The sequence below is a fragment of the Paroedura picta genome, chromosome 12 (genome assembly GCF_049243985.1).
Source record: "Paroedura picta isolate Pp20150507F chromosome 12, Ppicta_v3.0, whole genome shotgun sequence".
Lineage (NCBI taxonomy): Eukaryota > Metazoa > Chordata > Lepidosauria > Squamata > Gekkonidae > Paroedura > Paroedura picta.
The window spans coordinates 3,794,385-3,816,945 of record NC_135380.1 but is presented as its reverse complement, the minus strand read 5'-3'; the positions used below and the strand labels follow the sequence as shown (position 1 = coordinate 3,816,945).

At 52.6% G+C, this 22,561-nt stretch overlaps 1 protein-coding gene across 7 annotated transcripts in view; it reads left to right on the top strand.

The window, feature by feature from the left end:
* Positions 1-22,561, top strand: part of NECTIN1 (nectin cell adhesion molecule 1) — a 171,108-nt gene that overhangs the window by 85,235 nt on the left and 63,312 nt on the right. For all 7 annotated transcript variants that reach the window (XM_077306980.1, XM_077306977.1, XM_077306981.1 and 4 more), the window contains exon 5: positions 8,999-9,150. In XM_077306980.1, coding sequence (XP_077163095.1) covers positions 8,999-9,150 — 152 coding nt within the window. The remainder of the gene's footprint in view (positions 1-8,998; positions 9,151-22,561) is intronic.

The following is a 22,561-nucleotide window of genomic DNA, read 5'->3' as shown; positions in this document are numbered from 1 at the left end:
GGGAGGAGCTTCCGTGAGTCTCCGCTCCCTTCTGCAGATAAGAAGATCGGCAAAGGGAGTCGTGACTCACGAAAGTTCATCCCCTTAGTCTTTAAGGTATGGCTGTAGTGTTGTGCTCGATACATCCCCACAGCCTGACATAGTGCTTGGGCTCACACTTTGACATCTCTGCTGTAAGAAACTCAGATGGCAGATGTGTGAGAAGAATCCCCCTTCCTCTGCCTACATCACGGGAGATCCAGGGCCAGTCGGGGGAGACTGCAGGCATGCTAGAGGGAGTGAAGCCTCCCTCTGTCTACGGTGGCTTGTGGCTTTCTCCTTTAAAGAAATGCCTCCTCTGTCACCTAATTCAACCACTGGATTCTGTGTTGAGAGCATTGTTTTCCACTGTTTTCCAGTGAACATCCCCATTCGGTCCCTCTCAATGATGCAAAGGGTGCACGTGCATGTGTGTCTGTGTGTGTGTGTAGGTGGGTGTATGCTTGTGTGCTTCCAGGCAGACAGATTTGATCATGAGCTGAATCACCTGAGATGACCCACACAGAATTCGGAGCACACACATGTGGCCCAGTTCTGGGAAGCAGCAGGTGAGGCGGGCAAGATTTTCCCGGACTGTAGCACTGCGGAACGCAAGCCAGGACTTGCCCCATGGGATATCCCTGCATAAAACAGAGCTTCCCTGCAAGCAGAAAACAGAGGTCAGGGTAAAAGGCCCTGCATCATTTCTCTCTGACATGCTGGGCAGGGAGTCCTTGGCCCCCAGGAGCTCTGGAGAGGGTCCACAGCCTTTCCCCTCCTGACTTAATGGACTCACTGACCTTGATGGCCTGATCATCTGATTCAGCTTTGTGCATTCAGTGTTGGCCTACCTCACAGTGCTGTTTCAAGGATCACTGAGATATGAACTCTTGACGTTTGCTATGCCTGCCCTCCTGTGTCCATTGGTGAGGGGGGCAGTGCTGTGTGGGTCACCTGACTCCCCCCACCCGGAGGCTGCAAAGCTCTCACGTGGACCTCTGCTCTGCAGGGATTTCCTTTATTTCCCTGGGCCCGACCACTTTCTAAATCAGGGGCAGTCAAACTGCGGCCCTCCAGATGTCCATGGACTACAATTCCCAGGAGCCCTTGCCAGCATTCGCCAGCGAATGCTGGCAAGGGCTCCTGGGAATTGTAGTCCATGGACATCTGGAGGGCCGCAGTTTGACTACCCCTGTTCTAGATGGTTGGTGGACCGTAGACCACAATTTCAGAATCTGTGCTTCAGCTGGCAGCCGCTGCAGCTTCCTTGCCTCTAGAGAATCTCATTTCCACCCTTCACGGGAAGCGATCCCGCCCTCCGAGGACTCCGGCTTCTTGCTAAGTAGTCTGAAAGGCATCAAGGCATAAGCCGAGGCCATTGGGGAGAGAAAGGAGGGTAAGTGCCGAGGCAACCTTGGGTGGGTCTATTACACTGCTTATTTTTAAATTTGCACGGCCTGGGAAAAAAAAGAAGAAAAGATCAGATAACCTGTGATTCATCCGAGCTTTGCCGGTGGGGAAGTCGGCCTCCCAGAGACGTTCCCGGGACTTTTCCCTCTCCTATCCGTGTTCCAGATCAAACCTGCTCGGTTTGCAGAAGAGAAAGTGGAGGGTGTTTTCTTTCTGTTCCCTTCTCACTCTTCTGCCGCTGGAAATTTGACCTGCAGCTCAAATGACTGGCATTTCTCCTTTCCTGAAAGAGGAGAGGAGACAAGACAGTAGAGATTTCAGGCATGTGTGGTTTTTTTCCCCCTTCTTCTCCTGTTGAATAGTCGCCATTGATTCCAGTTTGGGCATAGCGTTAAAGGCTAGCGTTCTACCAAGGAAGCTGTTGAGAAATGCTCATCGTACTTATGTGGGTGCCCTACCCATGCGGAAAGCAGCCTCCTCCTCCTGATCGCGGGGCGGAAATCTCCCGGCAGCCCAAAAACGCCACCAGTTCGGCAAACGACGTTCTTCCAACAAGACACCTGAGCCAAAGCCTTTCAAGTTTCTGTTTGGCGCGGAAGTCCCTTAAACCGTTTGAAGTGTCCCTTAAGCCTGCTGTTTCAACAAAGAGATGGTGCACAAATATCACATTGGCGGCTTGTCCCCGTCTCCCCACCCCCCCAAGAGGATCTCTGATTTGATGGCTCTGCACTCGGATTCCTGAATCCTGCGGGAGGCCCAAGCTACTTCAAGTTCCCTGTGAGCAGCTCCACAAGTGTCTCCAGTAAAAAGGCAGAGAGAGACTCTTTCTCTGCATTTGGTAAACAGGTTTCCAACTCTTGCTCCTTGCAATGTGCAGTTCCAGGATTTCTTGAAGGCCTTTGGCTAGGACACCGACAGGATCTGAGACTTGGTGCGGCCCTTGGAGTAGCACTTTCCCCCCTTAAATATCTCTTTCTCTGAATGCTTCGGCATGCGCATCTTGGAACCTGCTTTGCACTGGGCTCCTCCGTATCTCGTTAAGTCCACAGTGCCTCCTGCATTTCGTTCCAAGACTCTTCAAATGGCTGGCTGGCCAGGATCCGGAAACGTCTTTCCTCTTCCCCTCCTCCCTATTGTATGTGGAACGATCCTACCTGATTATGTGGGGTGCAGACACTCGCTGTTATGGGACATTTTGGTTGATCCCGGTTGTTCGGCTTCGGTGGGATCCCCCAGAATTACAGCTCAGTTCCAGACTGCCGTTCCCCTGGAGAAAATGGGTGCTTCAGAGGGTGGGCTCTCAGGCATTGCTCCCCACTGAGGTGCAGGGATGCCAGCCTGCAGGTGGGACTTGGGGCTCCTGTGGAATTGGGGTTCACCTCCAGACACAGAGGCCAGCCCAAAGTGGCTGCTTCAGAGGGTGGACCTTATGGCAGGGGGGACCACATTGTGGCTCTCCAGATGTTCACGGTAATTGTAGTCCATGGACATCTGGAGGGCCATAGTTTGGCCACTCTGGCTCCACGGTGTTATAGCTCACTGAGGTCCTTGTCCTCCCCAGACTCCACCCCCGTCTCCAGGAGTTTCCCAGCCTAGATCTAGCAACTGTAACCCCCCATCCCCTACAAGATTTTGGATGAAACTTTTCCCCCAGTCAACCTTTCTGCTACTGGGGTACATCCTTGAAGCATCTGAACAAACAAGAACTCCTCTGAGCATGCACAGAGTTCCTTCTTCTCGTTATTGCACCGCCACTCGTATGGCCGGCGTGTGAAGGGAGGGGGATTCTTTTAGCCCAGCTGGGACCCTTCTGACTTCCCTAACAGAAGCCCTCCCCCCAAAATGCTACAACCTGAGCAGGTGCTCTTAGGGCTCCTTTGCTGCTAAAGTGGCACACTGTTTGGCATCACTAGAGATTCCGTGTGTCATGCTCGTTCCATGCCCTTGAGCAGGGGTAGTCAAACTGCGGCCCTCCAGATGTCCATGGACTACAATTCCCAGGAGCCCCCTGCCAGCGAATGCTCCTGGGAATTGTAGTCCATGGACATCTGGAGGGCCGCAGTTTGACTACCCCTGCCCTTGAGCATAGCCTCTGAACTACCACCCTGCATGATGAACTCTGTCGACCGTAAATTCGGCCACATCAGGACACACAGCTCAGAAGCATTGTGCAGAGCAGCGTTGCCCTCCCTCCCAGATTTCCCAGAGGCTGTGAGTGGACCGGGGGATATTTTGGATCTCCTCTGTGAGCGCCCATGGAGGCTTATGCGTCCCCCAGCGCATGCCCTCCCCCACTGACAGCCACCAGCATGCACCGTCCCCGTGTCCCCTCGCCCCGTGGAGGGCTGTGTGGCAGCTACCTGGGACGAACTCATTAAGGGGGAAGAGACAGACGCTTTGACTGGAGCCACACGAAACCAGAGCGGTGGGGAAAGTGCGCTGCCCTCGCTTGTCCTGCAGGCTTCTCTCCCTGCAAGATTTGCAGGTGAACTGAGGTCTTTCGCTCGTGGTGGTTTCAGCAAGCAAAGGGAGGCAGAGACGGTTCAGCCGAGGGAGAGGAGAGAAGGGGGGAGCCAAGAAAGGAGAAGTGAGGAAAGGGAAAGCGGGAGAGATGACAGCCCTCTCCCCCTCCCTGTCCTGGACAAGAAACTCCAACTGGATCACAGCTCAGGGGGGCTTATGAGCAGATCCCAGGATTAGAAAGCTTGGGTCTCCTTCCTCACTGATGGAGCAACCAAATGTCTCTGCTCTCTTCTCCTGGCTTATTACGCCTGCTGGCCACCCGTTCCACATGACAGACTGGCCTATGCCACTGCTAGGCCCAATCCAGAGCCATATAACATACGGTGAGGGGCTGTAGTTCAGCAGGAGAGGATCTGCTTGGCATGCAGAAGGTCCCAGGTTCAATCCCCAACACCTCCAGCTAAGGTCAAGGCAGCAGGCGAGGTGAAAGACCTCTCCCTGAGAACTTGGAGAGCATCTGCCAGCCTTAGATGATACCTCCTTTGATTGAAGGCAGCTCATTATGTGTTCATGTGCTCTCCTCCACCCCATTTGGTGCAGGGATGTCCACCAGAAAACAGGCCCTTGAGTGAGATGGGAGCAAAGTGGGTGGCTGCATAGTTCCAGGGAGCTGGCGTTTCCTGTTTCTCCGGGTGAATCCGCAACCAAATCCCTGTGGATTCTGCTGAAGGATTTCAGCATGTGCAGAAGTAGCTTACGTGAAGCAACCTGAGGACTGCTTATGGCAGATGGGTGTTAATTAAGAATGGCAGCCAGAGCTGGAGGGTCAAATGGACTATGGTGAAGGCGTCTTGGGACTTCGAGATGCCACCAGATAATAGGGCAAGCTTTTAAAACGCCTGCTCACCTATGGTGAGTGAAGACTTTCTTCCAGGCAACCAGGCTACAAAGTTGGTTCTTGAGGACTTTTGTCAACTTTCCCGTTTCTTCTTGCAAGGATGCACTTGGCACACCAGAACATAGCTTTGCGCCGTCCGTTCTGTGCCCCAGCGTCTTTTTCAGTAATGCGTTCACTTGATGGATGGAATTGGCTTGAGTTACACAGATTTCTATTATCTCCCAGCCATCGCCCAAAGAAAGCCTTTTTTAAATGCACTTATTCATGGGCACAACCAAAATGCTAATTATTTCCCGTTATTTATCCTTGGTGACTTCCAGCGAGTGCATTTTCTCAAGGAAGTGGAAAAGCCTTTTCACATCTTAATGACGAAGGCGCCCTACCTTGAGTCAGAACATTGGCCCATTAGGTGAGAGCCGTCTCCATTGACTGGCAGCGGAACTCCAATCTTGCTTCCAAAGATCTCCTGTGCTAGGCTGGAGGTGCCAGGGGTTTGAACGTGGGCTTTTATTCAACTGCTTCGGCTTAAATAATGGGACTTCCTAGGGTTGCCAGCCTCCAGGTGAGACCTGGAGATCTCCCAAAATTACAGGTCATCTCCAGACTACATGGACCAGTTTCCCTGGAGAAAAAATGGGGTGCTTTGGAGGGGGGGGGGCTCTCGGGCATATTACCCCACTGAGGTCCCTGTCCTCCCCAGGCTTCATCCCCAAATCTTGAGGGGTTTCCCAACCTGTATCTGGCAACCGGACCCCACCCCCATTCCCCCACCAGTGGCCAGGAGGGAGAAGGCATCCCTACAACCTAGTATAAATTAGTGAGCTGTATCATTTGTTCCCGAGGGTTGTGGGATTTATTTTTTCCTTGTCCATGGCTTCTCCAAACTGTTCGAAGCTGGTACATAGATGATCTGCTTCCATTTTATTCCAGGGAATCAAGAATAGATTAGACTAACCTGATCTCTTCAGCGCTTGGAAGCTAAGCAAGTTTGGCCCTGGTCAGGACTTGAATGGGAGACCAGCAAGGCAGATGGGGGGAGAGGGGCTGCAGTGAAGAAAAAGACAATGGCCCACCATCTCTTGCCTTGAAAACTGCATGGGATTGCCATGAGTTGGTTGCGACACTGCAACACCCTTCGTTTCTGATCCCTTACGATTGCCTCTTGATCTGATAGGCCCCCTTGCCGTAACGGGGGGTTTCAGCAAATTTGCTGCATGCCAATCCCACACGTTAACCGACTGGCTGCAGCGATGACACTGGGCAGAAATTGGCTGCAGCTGGAGATGCACAGGGCAGAGTGTTTTCTACAGGAACGTTCCCGGCGCTTTATTTCTTCGGTGGGAAATGTTCCTTGTCTGAAGCTGCAAAGTTTCATAAAATTAATAACAACAAAGGGATGCCATTAGGGAAACTGTATTTGGCCAGCTTGGCCGTTTGGAAGTTGTCAAGGAGCGCTTTCCGAATGACTATTTGTAGGAATGTGGAGAATTATGGATTTTGCGTTTGTGTGTGTTTGTGCACCTACATCATAATACCGCCAGCATATGCAGTAACGGAGATGGAAATCCAGTTGGGATTGAACCTGATCAACTGGGCCGATACAATCTAAACCGAGACTGGAATTCTTTTTGATACGGCTCCTCTCAGTGGGTGGAAGGGGGATCGGAAGTGGCAATCTGGGATGGAACTAATAAGCAGAGGCAGGTTATTCGGGGTCCCATTGACCTCCCTGGATGAGAGTTAAGTTGTTCTGAAACAGCAGAGTGGTCAGCCGGGTCTGCCACCCATCGTGGGGGTGGGGTGTGTGTGTGCTAAAATGAGCTTAAATTTAAACTGTGTAAGGGAAGCACATGGTAAATTGTCTTTAAATTTAACTGGGAATTTACAAGCATCCCATAAAAGTAATTTCTGCACCAAGCTCTGAATCTGCCTGGATAGAACATTTAAACCGCACTTGATTTATTTCTCAATCAAACATTTCACTTCAAGTGCTATTAAGACATAAAATTAGCATGGGGTGCTGTTTGGGTGGCCAGCTCCATGCAGGGAGATCCCTGGATATTGAGAGGAAGCACCTATGGAGGGCGGGTTTCAGGAGGGGAGGGGCTACAGTGGGTTACGGCCATAAGAGCCCGCCCTCCTGAGCAGCCATTTTATCCGGAGGAACTCGTATCCGCTGCCTGTGGAGCAATTGTAATAGCAGACCTCCAGCCACCACCTAGAGCAGGGGTAGTCAAACTGCGGCCCTCCAGATCTCCATGGACTACAATTCCCAGGAGCCCCTGCCAGCGAATGCTCCTGGGAATGCTCCTGGGAATTGTAGTCCATGGACATCTGGAGGGCCGCAGTTTGACTACCCCTGACCTAGAGGTTGGACACTCCAGATGATGTCAGTTTTATTTACTAAATAAACTTGCTAAATCACACACTGTGCTAGAACTGTGTGTGATTTAGCATATTTATTTAGTAAATGAAATTGACAGCACCTATTTATAACATGACATACTTTCTCCAGGGGAAAATATTCTTTGTTGCTTTTTTCTCCCCTTGGAAAACCCACATCCCTACAGCACCCTGAGCACCTAGTGATTTTTGAGGAAACCCTCTAACCAGGAGAGAGAGAGAGAGAGAGAGAGAGAGAGAGAGAGAGACGTGCTCTCAAAAAAACCAAAACCAAAAACCGAAAAGTGAGGTTCTGGAGAAGAGCTAGACAGAGTTGGCAAGGTTCAGGGACTTGCAGTTTCTCAGGTGTAAGATGCATTTTGCATTAGTTTGTCAAGGCAATTTATTACTCCCACCGCTCTTCCCGAGCTTACCAAAGGGCCTCAATATAATTTAGATAAGCAGCAATTTAAACAAACAAGATGCAATTTAAATAGACAAAGAAAGGAAATCAAACAAACCAACGGAAAGAACAGGTGGCATCCTGAGCAGGATTTCACACACACCCTCCCCCCCCCATGGCTCCCACAAAGGCTGCAAGCTAGGAGCCAAAAACTCTTTGGCCCTTGGCCTTGGCTTCCACCTCTGGCCCCGCCCAGGGGCTCACACCTGCAGACAGGAAGGAGACAGAAGCACAAGGAGATGTAACCCAGCTGGGAATATTTCAGGACTCAGCTTGGCCCTCGGCCCAGATTTTGCAGAATAAATTACGCAAACCAGAGTTTTATGCAAACACCTTCATTTCCATAAATATAGGTTGCATAATTCAGACTTTCAAGGTGCAGAATTCAGGGTTATCTTCTTGAGACCTCTCCCCATATGCGCACGCACACACACACACACACACACCGCTGCCACCCTTCAAGCTACAAGGATGCCTCTCCTGCTTGAGAAAAGAAGGGAAGGGCATGAGGTAGACCATGCCTGTCACATGCCGAAGGCCGTGGGTTCAAATCCAGGCCTCTTCCAGTGGAAGGATCTCAACTGCATGCTCAGGCCTGCCTAAAACAAACGTTCAAAGCCATCCAGATGTATTATAAATCCATCCTGCCCCATCTCAGTATTCCAACATGAATTAGCCCCAATGCCTCAGTTAAAAGGATCTCATGTGATGCTGAATTAGACCCTGGCTGTATCAGGATTTGGGTGGACAACTCACCCCGGCAGTGGCTCTCTAGAGCAGGGGTAGTCAAACTGCGGCCCTCCAGATGTCCATGGACCACAATTCCCAGAAGCCCCTGCCAGCGAATGCTGGCAGGGGGCTCCTGGGAATTGTAGTCCATGGACATCTGGAGGGCCGCAGTTTGACTACCCCTGCTCTAGAGTCACAGGCAGAGATCTTTCACATCATCTCCTGTCTGGTCCTTTTTAGCTGGAGATGCTGGGGATTGAACCTGGGACCTCCTGCCTACCAAGCAGATGCTCTCCCACTGAGCCACAGCCCCTCCCTTCCAGAGCAACTGGTGCTGGGAAACCTTTCTCTGCCTGAAACCTTGGGGAGCTGTGACCAGTCCCAGGAAACTGCTGAGTTGGATGGACCAGTGGTCAGTTTTGGTACCTACCATGGATTAACAGCAACAAATGTATTTGCTTCAACGTGGATCTGCTCCACTTACATTAAAAAGGGAAGGGAGGGGGAAATCCGTTTAGAAACTCTCGTGGGTCTCTACGGTGCTCCTGGATTCGCATCCAGCTCTTCTCCCGTAGACCGACACGGCTGCCCCCTGAAACGTGTCTCCTAACGGCGTGTTCTTCCTCTGCCGGCAGACTGAACGGGTCGATCCCTGACAACGTGGAGGTCCAGAACAGCACATTGTTCTTCAAAGGCCCCGTCACCTACAGCCTGGCGGGGACGTACATCTGCGAGGCCACCAACGCGATCGGCACGCAGTCCGGCCTGGTGGAAGTCAACGTGACAGGTAGGAATCGGTGCGCAATCGGTAGCAGTGCGGTGCGCAATTTCCGGCTGTCTCCCTGTCGCTTGCTGGGCCTCTGCTTCCTCGTGGGGGGCGAAAGTAGTGTGTGTGTGTGTGGGGAGGGGGCTTGGGTGATGCCTCCTCCTGCTCTCCAGGGGGCATTGTGCTGTCTCACGGGGGGGGGGAGTGGGGGCTGCCGCTTCTCCTCTCCTGCGCTTTCTTCCTCCTGCTCACGACAGTTCTGTCCCATTCTGCTTCCCCTTGTCTTCCTTTCTGCATCTGGTTCTGAGCAAGGCACGGAAATTGTGTCCGGCCGGCCTGTGAGTGTAGAGAGGGGAGGGGCAGAGGAAATGGCCGAAGGCAGGAAGTGACGAGACAGGCCCGGGCAAAGGGGCAGGCTGCTTGCACAGGAACCCTCGGGGCCATTTTTGATGCTTTGGGGCTCATTTATTTAGGATCTTTTTAAGTAGGAGTCGGGGGGGGCAATCTAGAGCAGTTCAGCCACCACCTTCATCCCCAATTCTGTCCCTCTCTTTGCAACAGTTAAAGAGCATTGGCCGTGCAAGAGCTGGGGGGAGGTGTTTGCAGCGGTGTGCTACTTTCTCAAAGGCCAGGGGAGGAAGTGATGACAAAAGGAGGCGGGGCCTTGAGAGGAAGTGAGCTCATCAGGAGGGAAACGTTGGGTTGGCTCCGGACGGCTTTTTTGTTTGTTGAGAAAGAGTAGAGCAGGGGTAGTCAAACTGCAGCCCTCCAGATGTCCATGGACTACATTTCCCATGAACCCCTGCTAGCGAATGCTGGAGTAGTGGGAAGGTCCCGTTAGCCAGCGTAAAAGCTAAAGGGAGGCTCTTGGGACCTGCCTGGTGCCAAAGACACGTTAATTGAGTTTGGTAGCAAATAAGTGAATCAGTTGAGATCGACAGAAAAAAACCTGGATGGATCCAACGTTCTCCTCTCCTACTTTCAATCCTCACAATAACCTTGTGAGGTAGGCTCGGCCTAGAGTATGTGGTTAACCCAGGGTCACCCAGCAAATTTCCATGGCTGAAGTAGGGATTCGAACCTGAGTCTCCTAGATCTTGGCATTTGCCATTGCTCTACCACCTTCATCTGGCACTCTTACCTACTGTCCCACTCTGCAGGAGTGGTCTCGTGCTTTTTCCCCACAGCAATTGGAATCTGACACAAAGTTGTGGCCAAAACCACAAAATGGCCATTGCAGGAGGTGGAGTCTACCACAAATGGACCACTGCTGGAGTTAGAGCCCACCATAAAAGGGCCACCACAGGAGGTGGATCCTTCCACAAAATGGCCACAGCAGGAGGTGGAGCCTACCACAAGATGGCCATTACAGGAGGTGGAGCCTACCATAAGATGGCTATTACAGGAGGTGGCGCCAACTAAAAACTGGCTACTGCAGGAGAGTAGAGCCCACACAAAATGTCAGAGTGAGGTCATGCATAACTCTAATAGGAATCCTTCAGCATTTCAGGTAGAAGCTTTGTTTACAGAATGCCTTTCCAAATGTCTGTTGAGAGACAGAGAGAGATGGGTGGATGGATGGATGAATTGATGAAGGCAGATTTAAATCCGAGGACTCCAAATTAAGAGATATATTTATCTTTTGGATTTGATCCCCCCCCCCCCCCCCGCTGATGTATGCATGCATATACCCGCAGTTCACCTTCAGTTACTCAGTGAAGATCCTTGTGCTGTGATGGCAGCTGCTCCCAAGGCAATTTTAAGAAAATATCTGCCCAGCCAGTGACCGTCCCTCCCAGGCCACAGCCCCATCTGGCCCGGCCCACTTTGTAAAAACACCAGGAAAAGTGCTGATGAGCAACAAGGTGCCCGGGGGCACCACGCTGGGGACCCTGATCCAGTGGCAGCTCTGGGTTCAAAAACAGCCAGCGCCTGAAGACCAGATTCTGGGGGAAGAGGAGAGGGGGGGGGGCAAGAAGATAGAGATTCAAGCAGATGGTGCAGGAATTAGGCCACTCGTGATGGGGGGGGTGCATCCAGGTGGGTAGCTCCATCTTTTCCGCCGCCGTGACCCTGCAGTTGGGGCTTAGTGTTAAAGACCGTTGCATGTAATCAGTTTAATTGGTAGATTTATTCATGAGGGCGGATTTAAATCCAAGGGCTCCAAATTAAGGGGATACGTTTATCTTTAGGATTTGATCCCCCCCCCCCTCCTGATATCCCCTTATAATACAGAATGGAAAGGAGAAAAAGATCTCAGAGAAATCTCTCTTTTTCACTGATGCTGAATCGGGTCTGCAGCTTTCATGGCACAAGATCCCCAGTTAAAGCACCTGCGTGGTGTGGGTTTTGTGGGGGGTTTTTTTGCGATATGCAGATCTCTTTTTTTCCAGTTTAATTGGTTCATTAATGGATTTGTCAGCTTAAAAGACAGATGATGCATCAATTAGAAAAGACTTCGATTGGTTGACAGGGCTAATCGGGGATAAAATGGTGGGGAGAAATGAAGCAAAACAGAGAACCCCGGAAAGGGTCCCGATCCTTGGGGGGGCCGGGAGGGGGCTGGAGCCGCATGGGAAGAACTGGGGGAAGGAGACGGGGCAGGGAAGCCAGAGAGTGGGGGCGTTCACCGGGGGATGCCAAGCTGGGAGGGATTAGCCAGGATGCACAAGATGAAATCCTCGTTAATCATTCATGGCCTCCAAATATGTTTATCCAGCACTCCCCGAAGGCCGATTAGGCTTAGCTACGGAGTGGGCTCAATCCACAGGTGCATTTGCTTGGGTTTTGCCGGCAATTGAGGCTTCGCCGTCAGAGCGCAGAATCTCCCCCAAGAGCGAATTGCTCAGCCTGAGACGGAGACGGCTTCAGGGGTGCCGTGATTCAGCCGCTGCAACGTGACGTGATTTGCCCGGCGGGGAGGGGGGGGTTGGGGGCACACATCCATTTTGTTTCCACTCTGCTCAAATAGGCTTTGCGGTTTTGAAATGCTTCAAAAGTCTGCAGAATCGGTTTGTTTGACAAAGGCCGGGGGGGTGGGGGGTGGGAAGAGAACTGGGCATCAGAAATGGGGCTATACGTCCGCAGACATTTTGGATCTCCGCAGCAGGCTCACATTCAGGACACATTCAGGACACACTCGTCTGCCAGAACAGAGATGCATTTTTTTTCGTTCCCAGCACAGATCTGAATTTGCTTGCAGGGCTCGAAGGCCGTTTCCCACAGTCGGCCTCCTGGTGCTTCTGTTTACCCCTTTTAAGGAACAGAGGCAGGTCTCTGTAAGGAGCAGGACGCAGATTTGGATTGTAGATGCTCTCCCAGTATGCAGCAGCCTGGACGTCAAGTCAAAATTGTCCCTACCTGTGAGAGTTGCCAACCTCCAGGAATGACCGGAGATCTCTGACCGTTACAGTTGATCTCCAGACCGCAGAGATCCATTCTCTTGGAGGAAATGGCTGCTATGATGGGTGGAGACTGTGGCATTGTACCCCACTGAGGACCCTCCCCAGGCTGTGCTCCCAAATCTCCAGGACTTCCCTAACCCGGAGTTTGCAACCCTACCATGCACCTTCTGAAACCTGACGCTTGTCTGAGATCATTGGCAGCAACTTCCAATATTGATTGGCTTTTATTTAAACAGCGTTATAATGCTGCCTTTCCACCTAAGTCCCCAAAGATGGTGAACATGGCAGCATTAAAACCTTTGAGTGTTCAAAATATTACTCTATAAAATAATCCAGGAAAAAGGCATCAGCACACAACACGAAATCCAAAGAGGACGGGCAGAAGTGGTTGTGTGAATGTAAAGTTCCGTCAGATTTTCAAGGCAAGGGTCACTCAGCAGTGCTGCCTGCCTCTGCAAAGCAACCTGGGGTTTCCTTGTGGTCTCCCATCCAAGTCCTAGCCAGGGGCTTAGGTTTCAAGACCTGGTGAGGCTGAACCAGCCTGAGCCGTCCTGGTCAAGATAAGCAGTTCCTGGAGAGACAAAAACGAAAAGTCTTCACCTGCTGGCGGATGACACCGATGGAGGAAGAAACATCAGAGACGGGATCCATCAGGGCACCTTTAACAGCAACAAAGTCTCTCTTGGGCATGCACACTTCTCCAGGTACATGGAAATGGAAGTTGCCCGTCCGTGCAGAAAGGTGGAGGCTGAGTCACACAGAGGCAACCCGCTTAATCAGATGCAAGGACCAAACTGGAACAACAAGCTTTGCTTATACAGCTGCCACTTGTTCGGGTTGAGAAACACAGTGAAGGAAATAAACACATCCGAATCGGAGATCGATAGGCAGATGCGCCTTTCTCACCCTCACCCTCTCCGTATGGACTGGCAGCTGTTTCCAGGGTGTGAGTACACTAAAAGAGACTTAGTTGGCGTTAAAGGTGCCCCTGGACTCGGACTTTGTTCCGCTGCTTCGGACCCACACGGCCATCCACCTGGATCTGAAATTCAGGGGTGTTTGAGGAACTGTCAATGTACATTTAATGGGGAATGATTTCTCTCCCCCTCCCCTGCATTATGTAGCCTTCAGTTTTCCAAACACAGAACCAAAGTATCGCTTGTGCATGGCCCCAGGCCAGGGAGAACCTTCTGAGCCCCTTGCCCTCCCACGGGACCACGTGTGGGAATCCACGTCAGCTGTTCCCCGCAATGCTCTTCCGCCTCACAGATTATCTCTCTGCCCTGCGAAAGAGCACGCATGGCTGCCTCAGTCTCCACGCCGATTTGCTCCGAGCAAAGGCTGAAAGCTGCCATTAGAGTTACAGCACATTAAAGAGATGGATAAGTGGGAGTTTAATATTTTATTCCCGCAATCTGCTCGTGTAATAGCTTCCCGCGCATTGCAGGAATTTTGTCGGTGGAGGTGAATCCACGCAGCAAGACACGTGCCCTCCGTGACAGCTGGTTCGTGGAACCTCCAAAGCAGGCTCCGAGGACAACCTTCGTGCGCCCCACCGGTGTGTCCGGGGGCTCTCCCAGGGACGTGGGTCTTGCCCTGCCCAGGCTTCAGACGGCGTGGGCAGCCACAGAAGCGCATGCGTGCGCAGGGCGGCTTCATGCATGGCTGCCCAAATGCGGATTGAGCTGGAGCTTCGCAGCCCGAGTCAGACGCATTATGTCAACAGCAGTCATGCACTCAGATCCCTTGGCTGAATTCTCGCATTCCTGCACAGCCCAGTGATTTAAAACACGCTCAGCCTTCCTCGTGTTTTGCCTGGTGCTTTTAGGCCTGCCGGCGTCTGTGTTCCAGGATGGCTTCCTGTGAATCCCCTGGGTTTGCTACCCAATGGGAGGTTCAGGCAATGGATCAGTAGGCGACAGGTGCAGGAAGCCGAAGCGTGCTTTGGCCATGAACGCAGACGAAGGCGGTTTCTACTGAACCAGGCCCTCACTCCATCAAGACCAGTCTTGTCTCCTCAGACGGGCAGTAGCAGTCCAGGGTCTCAAGTTGAGGTCTTTCCCATCACCGGCTGCCCGGTCCTTTGAACTGGAGATGCCAGGGATTGAACCCAGGGCCTTCTGCATGGCAAGCAGAGGCTCAGCCATGGAGCCAATGCCTGAGGGGAAGCTGTGGCAGGAGCAGAGCATCTGCTTGGCAGGCAGAAGGTCCCAGGTTCCAGCCACAGCTTTCCCAGTTATAAAGATCAGGCAGGAGGAGATGGGAAGGATTTCTGCCTGAGACCCTGAAGAGCAGCTGGCAGTCCGAGCAGGCGATGCCGATGGGCCGAGGGTCTGATTGAGCAGAAGGCAATTTCATGTGAAAACAACAAAGCACTTGAGTCATCCCCTCTCTCGTTCGAAGGGGGGAGGGCGGTTTCTTGCGCTGGAGAAATGTGCCGCTATTAGCAAGCTGACAAAATTACAAGACGCAGCCTGGTCAAACATTATTTAAAATTATATAAAATCAATATTTTTTAAACCCGCACAAACAGGATAACAGATAGTGACAATTAAAAGAGCATCAGATGAAAATTAGGGCAATGATCGTTAAAAGCATCCTTTTAATACAGGCCTGGCATCCGAGTGCCTTTGGAAGCCTGAGGGCATCAGAAGCGACCAGGCATAACGCGGGGGAAGCTCAGACTGCCCCAGAAATGGCAAGAGCAGGGGGGGGGAGGAGGGGATCCTAAAAGGCTCAACAAAGTGATCTTCTCTGCTCAGCACCCGGGGAGTGTCGGGCACCCTGGATTTATCTCTGCCGCTTGCTGGTCTGCGGAGAAGACCCCGGAGAGGCAGGCCTCTGAGGACAGTAGCGAGTTTTGGTGAGAGAGGGTAGCCCTCTGGGTCCCCTGTCCCCCGGACTCTGGAGATCTGTGCGGCAGGGAATCCCCAGTGCTTAGAATTATGTCCAGGAGCAAGTGGCAGCCAGTGGGGATTTTTAAAAAATCAGCAAGGTGTGATCCTAGCATCTCGTGCCCACCAACAGCAGAGTTTGAACCCATGGGTTAAATTCTTCAGCCTGGTCTGTTATCTCCTCTTTCCTTGGAGGAGTCGAGGAGAGCAGTTATAGTTCTGTCTGTTTCCTTTGTAAAGGTAAAGGTATCCCCTGTGCAAGCACCGAGTCACGTCTGACCCTTGGGGTGACACCCTCCAGCGTTTTCATGGCAGACTAAACACGGGGTGGTTTGCCAGTGCCTTTCCCAGTCATCACCGTTTACCCCCCCAGCAAGCTGGGTACTCATTTTACCGACCTCGGAAGGATGGAAGGCTGAGTCAACCTTGAGCCGGCTGCTAGGATCGAACTCCCAGCCTCATGGGCAGAGCTTTCAGACTGCATGTCTGCTGCCTTACCACTCTGCGCCACAAGAGGCTCTTCCTTTGTAGCCTCACACAAAAAAAAACCCCTGAGGTCTTACAGGCCAAGAAGGGAAGTGGTTGGCTCAGGGCAAGCTGCATAGCAAATCCAGCATTCGAACCCCGGCCGTCCAAGTCCCACGCAGCACCGGGCTAGCAACAAAAGCGATGGATTAATGGATCATAACTTGCATGGCACATATAAATAATGAATTTTTGAAATGAGATAAAAGCAGCATGGCTGATAAAATTCCACACGGGAGCAGGGTTTAATAGATTAATCGATGTATTGGTTAAAGGCACAGACAGTTAATCAAACTGGTTTTGTTTTTTTAAATAAGCCACTCTTCTAGCTAGAACGATTGTTTGTGAGAAGCAGAAAACGAGAGAGGGGGGGGGGAGAGACTTCCTCAATCAGAGTCATAAGGATACCTGGATGCAGAGCCTGAAACCCAGGGCGGGAGGGGGTCCAGCATGAGCCCCCTCCAAAGAAATGACCTTTCAAAAATGGTGATAGTTCTTCCTCGCTCGTTCCCAAGACTTTGGGATGAAGTAAACGGAGCCAGTTTGTAGTTAAAACACTGAAATTAAAAAGCAGATTGCAGGGGACGTTCAGGGGCTGTTTTTGTCTGGTTTTATATTGGGTGCAGTTGTCTGGTTGCCCCTGCAGGACTGGGAGCCGGGCGCCCCCCCCCCCTTCTTCTAGGAAACCATTGATTGACAAGCCATAGGTGACCCAGCAGGGAGATTAAATCTTAAGACCCGTCTGGCATCTGTCCCAAAACCTGTCATGGCCTGAAACACCAGCAGCAGCTGCTGAACCTCTGGGTGAGGTTCCAGCGGTTTCCAGCACAGCAGGCGCTTCCTGCACATAAGCACTGCTGCTCCTTCCACTCCGGCCCAAATCCATGCTGCGAGGTGGGGAAATGCGGTTCCCTTCTAGCCCGAGCTTCGTCGCAGGAGGTAGGAACTGATCCGTTCTGGTGTCCAGCTGCATCTCCCTTCAGCCCGGTTGATACGGAACTTCTAGCACAGGGGGAGTCAACCTGTGGTCCTCCAGATGTTCATGAACTACAATTTCCATGAGCCCCTGCCAGCATTTGCTGGCAGGGGCTCATGGGTAATTGTAGTTCATGAACATCTGGAGGACCACAGGTTTGGCTACCCCTGCTCTAGCAGACTTAGGAGGGGTTGCCCAATCTGATTTCTCAGATTCCACTCCGGGATTTGTGCTGCGCATGATCGGGGCCCTTCGCCCCGCTAGAAAGGAGATCTCCCAGCACATGTAGACTTGCGGAAGGCCAAAAATCAGATTTCTGCCTTCCCACATCTTCATTGTGGTTCAGAGGGGGGGCAGGGAGGGGTGGCCTGGAACCCCTCTTGGTCACTCGAAAGCCCGGACAGAACATGTGGAAGATTTCCAGATGGCGTTGCCAGTGTGGCTGTGCCTTCCTTGTTCTGGGGGGGGGGGGGTTGGATCCAGGGGGCTGGCTGCCAAGCGGGTGGGAAGAAAGAATCCCCTGGGTACCCACTGCTGAGTAAATAAGAAATAAGTATTTTATTTCTATTCCGCCCCATCCAGCCCAGGGCAGTCCACCATGCAAAACCGTACATGATAAAATCTCCTAGTCTTACAATTAAAACCCACCTCCTAAAATTAATTTTCCTCGAGGGTCGCTCAGAGCTTGGAGGGCTCTCCATGGGTGGCTGATTCCTGCGGGGAGGTCAGGATTTCTTGGTGTTCGTGGCTGGCCTCAAACCTGAGGCCCAACTAGGAAAATCCAACCAATTGGCTGGTATATAAATGTCGTCTTTTTGGTTATAACGCTTCCAGTTTATTTTGTAGATATTGCCTTCATAGCTATGATGTGCAAACGTAAACCAAAACAAGTTCCGGATAAACACAGTTTTTTTTTCTTTTTCAATAGCTCGTTTTCAAAGTTGTCTTCTTCCTCGGTGGTGTTTTTTATCATTTAAAAAGTCCCCCGGGCTCGGTGTTTCCTGGAGGTTTCTGTACTGCTCTGTGGGTGTGAAAACCTGAGGTCTGGCAGAAAAGCTCGGCTTTGCAGGCCCTGTGGAACGGTGCGAAGTCCTAGATTTCCTCGGGTGGAGCGTTAAACTAAGCTGGGGCCAGGGCTGAAAAGGCCGGTTTTATCTCACGGAGCCAGGGACCCTGAGCCTATTTGAACTGCCTACTCGGTGGGGGGAGAGACACCAAAATGTATGCACGGTGCTTTTCCCAGAATAGCAGGGCAGTTTGCTATCCTTTGACATAGCTTTTTCCGTGCCACCTCCCATCAACTGTTCCTTCTCACATACACCTTCTGCCTGCCATTTTAAAAAAACAAACAAATAAATAAATATAATAATAAACACTTTCTCCAAATTCCGCTCCAAACTGTTCTTAACAACAGTGAGAAGCCTACGTGGAGGGGTGGGGTGATGACCCCTGAGTCTTTTTAAAGCAGAGGCTAGATAGCTATCAGCCAGACATTCTGATTCTGTGGACTCAGGCAGATTGTGTGTGGGTGGGCAGGAAGCTTGGCTCTTGTGGCCCTTTCTTGCATGCCCAGGGAAATGCCGATCGCCACTTTGGGGTCAGGAGGCGAATTTCCTCCAGGCCAGACTGGCCGGGGATTCCAGTTTTCTTGGTGGGGGACATCATCTGGGCATGAATTGGGGTCACTATGGGTGAGCAGGTAGTTTCCTGCATGGTGCAAGGGATTGGACTAGGTGACCCTGGAGGCCCCTCCCAACTCCATGATTCTTCAAACCAGTCCTTTGTGGGCTGGTGCTTTAAAACCAGCAGGCATGTGTGGCCATCCACACATTAGGAGCAATCAGTGCACCTTCTTGCCTATGGACTCCTCCCATGATGCTTTGGATTGAATCTGACCATCAATCCGTCAAGTCTGTATTGCCTACTCTGACAGGCAGCAGCTCTCCAGGGCAGGGATAGTCAAACTGCAGCCCTCCAGATGTCCATGGACTACAATTCTCATGAGCCCCTGCCAGCAAACGCAGTTTGATTACCCCTGCTCCAGGGTCTCAGGTAGAGGTCTTTCCCATCACCTCCTACCAGGGGTAGGGATTGAACCAGGGACTCTCTCAATGCAAAGCAGGGGCTCTTCCACTCTTAGCGCACCCCCAAAACATGAATCTGCTTCCATTGCTTCATCATGGTCAGTATTATCTACTCTGACCAGCAGCAGCTCTCCAGGATCAGGATTCTGTTTGCTGGCCCAAGATCATCAGCAATGAGGACTAGGAACTTTCTGGACGTCTCACCCCACAAAGCTCCCAACGGGACACACCAGGAGTTACCCAGTGTCTGCTACAGATTCAAGCCCCCACAATTCGATCTTTGGCACCAAGCCACCAATGCTCCCTGCGGCGATGTGGGAAGAGAGAGCCTCTCGCTCTTGCTCCTCTCCGCCTCTTTTGCCGGCACGTCCTCTCCAGCTGCCAGCAGCAACAGGTGGGACCAGCCGAGGAGGCCTCGCCACCGCTGGAACGGATCCTAGAAATCCGCTGGCCCAGGAGAGGGGACCGCAGCTCCCGTGCAGGGGCCTGCTGGCATTCCGAGCGCCTGGCAAAGAAGGCCCCCTTGTCTCCCTTTTGGCAGGATCAAAGGGACGCTGCAGGCTCTGCTCCGGTTCGGGGCGATCCCCCTTTTCTCCACTCCCAGCTGCCGCCTCAGGGGACGGAGGCCTTGGCACCGGGACAGGAAGACTCGCCTGAATGCAACAGCTGGGGCAGCTAAGGAGGGGTGGGGGTGGGGGTGGGGAGGAGTCCGAGGTAGCCGCTTTTCGGGCTGCAACTCCCCATTCTATATTGGCGAAAAACTGTCCCTGCCCAGCACAGTTTTACTGCTCTACAGGTGCCCCCCCCCCTCCGGGTCCCCCGACTATCTAGGGCTGGTAGGGTTCCAGACTTTGGAGGGTAGGGGAGGGACAATCTCCCTCCCTCCCTCCCTCCCTCCCTGCCTCCCTCGCAGTCGTGCATTAGCATTTCCTTTTCATTTAGTTCATGCGCACAGCACCTCTTGCGTCTTCGGAGACACCCCGCACAGCGGTGTGTTGCTGGAGCTGTAAAGGCAATCCAATCAGACCTCGTAAAAACTGCCACCGTTGTGATCCGAGTGCATCCCTGCACACCCGTCTGTTTCACGCAAAGGTTTTTGGCTCCCCGGAGGCCTGACACAGTGGGACTGACTCACCCCCACTCCCCATAGGAGGGGATTCCACAAGTCTGGGGACTGTGGCTGGGGGGAAAAACCCATGAGCCTCCCCAACTGCACCTCCTACAATGTGGGTTTCCTCAAGAGGTCCATCCTGCTGGACTCCAATGCGGAGACAGTGGCGGGAGGGCTTTCAAATACGGTGGCTCCCCCCACCTGCACACGCCGCTTTGGTTCAAGCCAGTGAGCAAAGTCAGAGTAGCCGCACTCAAGTGATCGTTGCTGTGTAATTATAGACTCTTAGCCTCAAGCATCCAGGAGAAGGATCTGTCCAGCCGCTGCTTCAAGATGGCCAGCGAGGGGGAGCTCCCCACCTCCTTAGGCAGCCCCTTCCACGGCTGAACTAGACTCCTAGAATCCTAGAGTGGGAAGGGGCCATAAAGGCCATCCAGTCCCACCCTCTGCTCAATGCAGGATCAGCCTCAAGCATGCAGGGGAAGGATCTGTCCAGCCGCCGCTTGAAGAGTGTTGGGTGGGGGGGGAGCTCACCACTTCCTTAGGCAGCCAGTAGGAGAGGCTGAACCCAGCGTGATGAGCTTCAAAGGGCACAGCAAGCACCCTTTGGGAGTCTGTGCTTGGGGAGGAGATCCCTGCCCCAAGACACAGCCTGGGGTCGGAAAGTGTCCCTTTGATAACAGCAGGCCAGGTTCACAAAGGACGTTGCAGGCAGAGGCTGAGCAGAGGCAGAGAATCGCAAAACGGTGTTCGGGTCTCCTCCCTGCCGAGACGGGATGCAGCGCTGGTCTCTGCCGCCACCAGGTGGGGGTGTCGAGAAGCTTCCTTCCTTTCTACCGCCCCCCCCCCTTTCTGTTTGAAAGCTCCCTCTCATTTCTCCCTCTCGATGTTCCTCTTCCTCTCCCATCTACCTAGAACGTGTTTGGCAGGCCCATTTCGGACCCGTTTTCCCGGCGTCCCACGTTCCCGTGGATTGCGCCCTTGCCAGATTTGCAGCCGGCTGCCGTTCCAGTGCCTTGAACAGAACGCAAACAGAGTGAGCAAAGCTTTTCCCCATGCGGGGAAAGCTGTCACGGTTTCGCTTGCATTTCTTCCCTTGCAAAATGGGTCTCCCAATTTTCTGCCCCGCAGGGACCGCCAAGGTGGTTCACAGATTCCAGTGCACCTAATAAAATCACATTTAAAAGCCATTAAAATGCTCCCCCCCCCCAAAAAAAACCCCACACGTCATCATCAAAACCATTAAAAAACGGTTAAAAGAGATGTGCGAGTCTGTAAAATGCAGCCAACCTGTGGAAACAGCATAGGGCTTTCAAGACAAGACATGTTCAGAGGTGGTTTTGCCATGGCCTGTCTCTGCCCAGGAGCCTTGGACTTCCTTGGTGGTCTCCCATCCAAGTACTGAGCAGGGCTGACCTGGCTTAGCTCCCCCAAGATCTGTTGAGAGCCAGCCTGCCTGGGCCACCCGTGTCAAGGTGAGAGACGTTGAGAGGGGTCTATCCCTGCACTGCAACCCTGGCCTCTCATCCACGTTCTCAAACACCTAGGCCAGGGGTAGTCAAACTGCAGCCCTCCAGAGGTCCATGGACTGCAATCCCCATGAGCCCCTGCCAGCACATGTGTGTCTGAAGGTCTCAGCCCCCCCCCAAGCCCCAATGCTTATTTTTTAGAAATGCCTGCTGCATCTGACCCACTGGTAGCAACACCTCAAAGACTGATTGGTTGGAAGAATGTCACGGCAACCGGTTGTCCCAGGGACCAACACGCTGGTCTCAGGGGATTGGGTTGGAGAAAGCACCTGCTACCCGAGATCCTTTAAGGGGGGACCTCTGGGATTGGACCCGGAACCTTTTGCGCAGGAAGCAAGCCTCCTAACCGCTGAGCCACAGAGCTGTGAGCCTGACAGCCCAGCACAGGCCACCGATCCTGTATTGGGAGTCAGCAGGTACTTAACTCTTCTCTTGGTTTTGCACAGACAGCTGCGCTTTGAGGGGTGCTGGCAAACTGGCGTTGAGTGCTGCACAAGTCCTGTGGGCCTGCACTGTTCATATTTGGATAGCGTATTTGGCTAGTGACACCTTTGCCATGCAGCATCCTCATGAAAATGCTTCGTCATCAGCGGCATCTCACTGGGGAGAGGGGTTGCAGCCCCCATTTCCCTCCCTTTGCTGAGCAGCCCCCCCCCCCCCCGGCCTATTCGGCTGGTCGTTCTAGAAGAGCAGCCATTCCAAGTCTGAGGTTAGTGTCAGGACTCAGCCTAGTGAACTCAGCGGAAGAGAGAAGAGAGTGCCCCTGAGCATATGCAGAGTGTCCTGTCCTTCCCGCTCCCTCAGCAACTGCACCCTGGTTGGCCAGACAGGTGGATAAGATTTCCAGCATCGATCCTTGGTGTCTTTATTTATATTTTCGTTCTGGCCTTGAGTTTCCGTAGGGGGGGA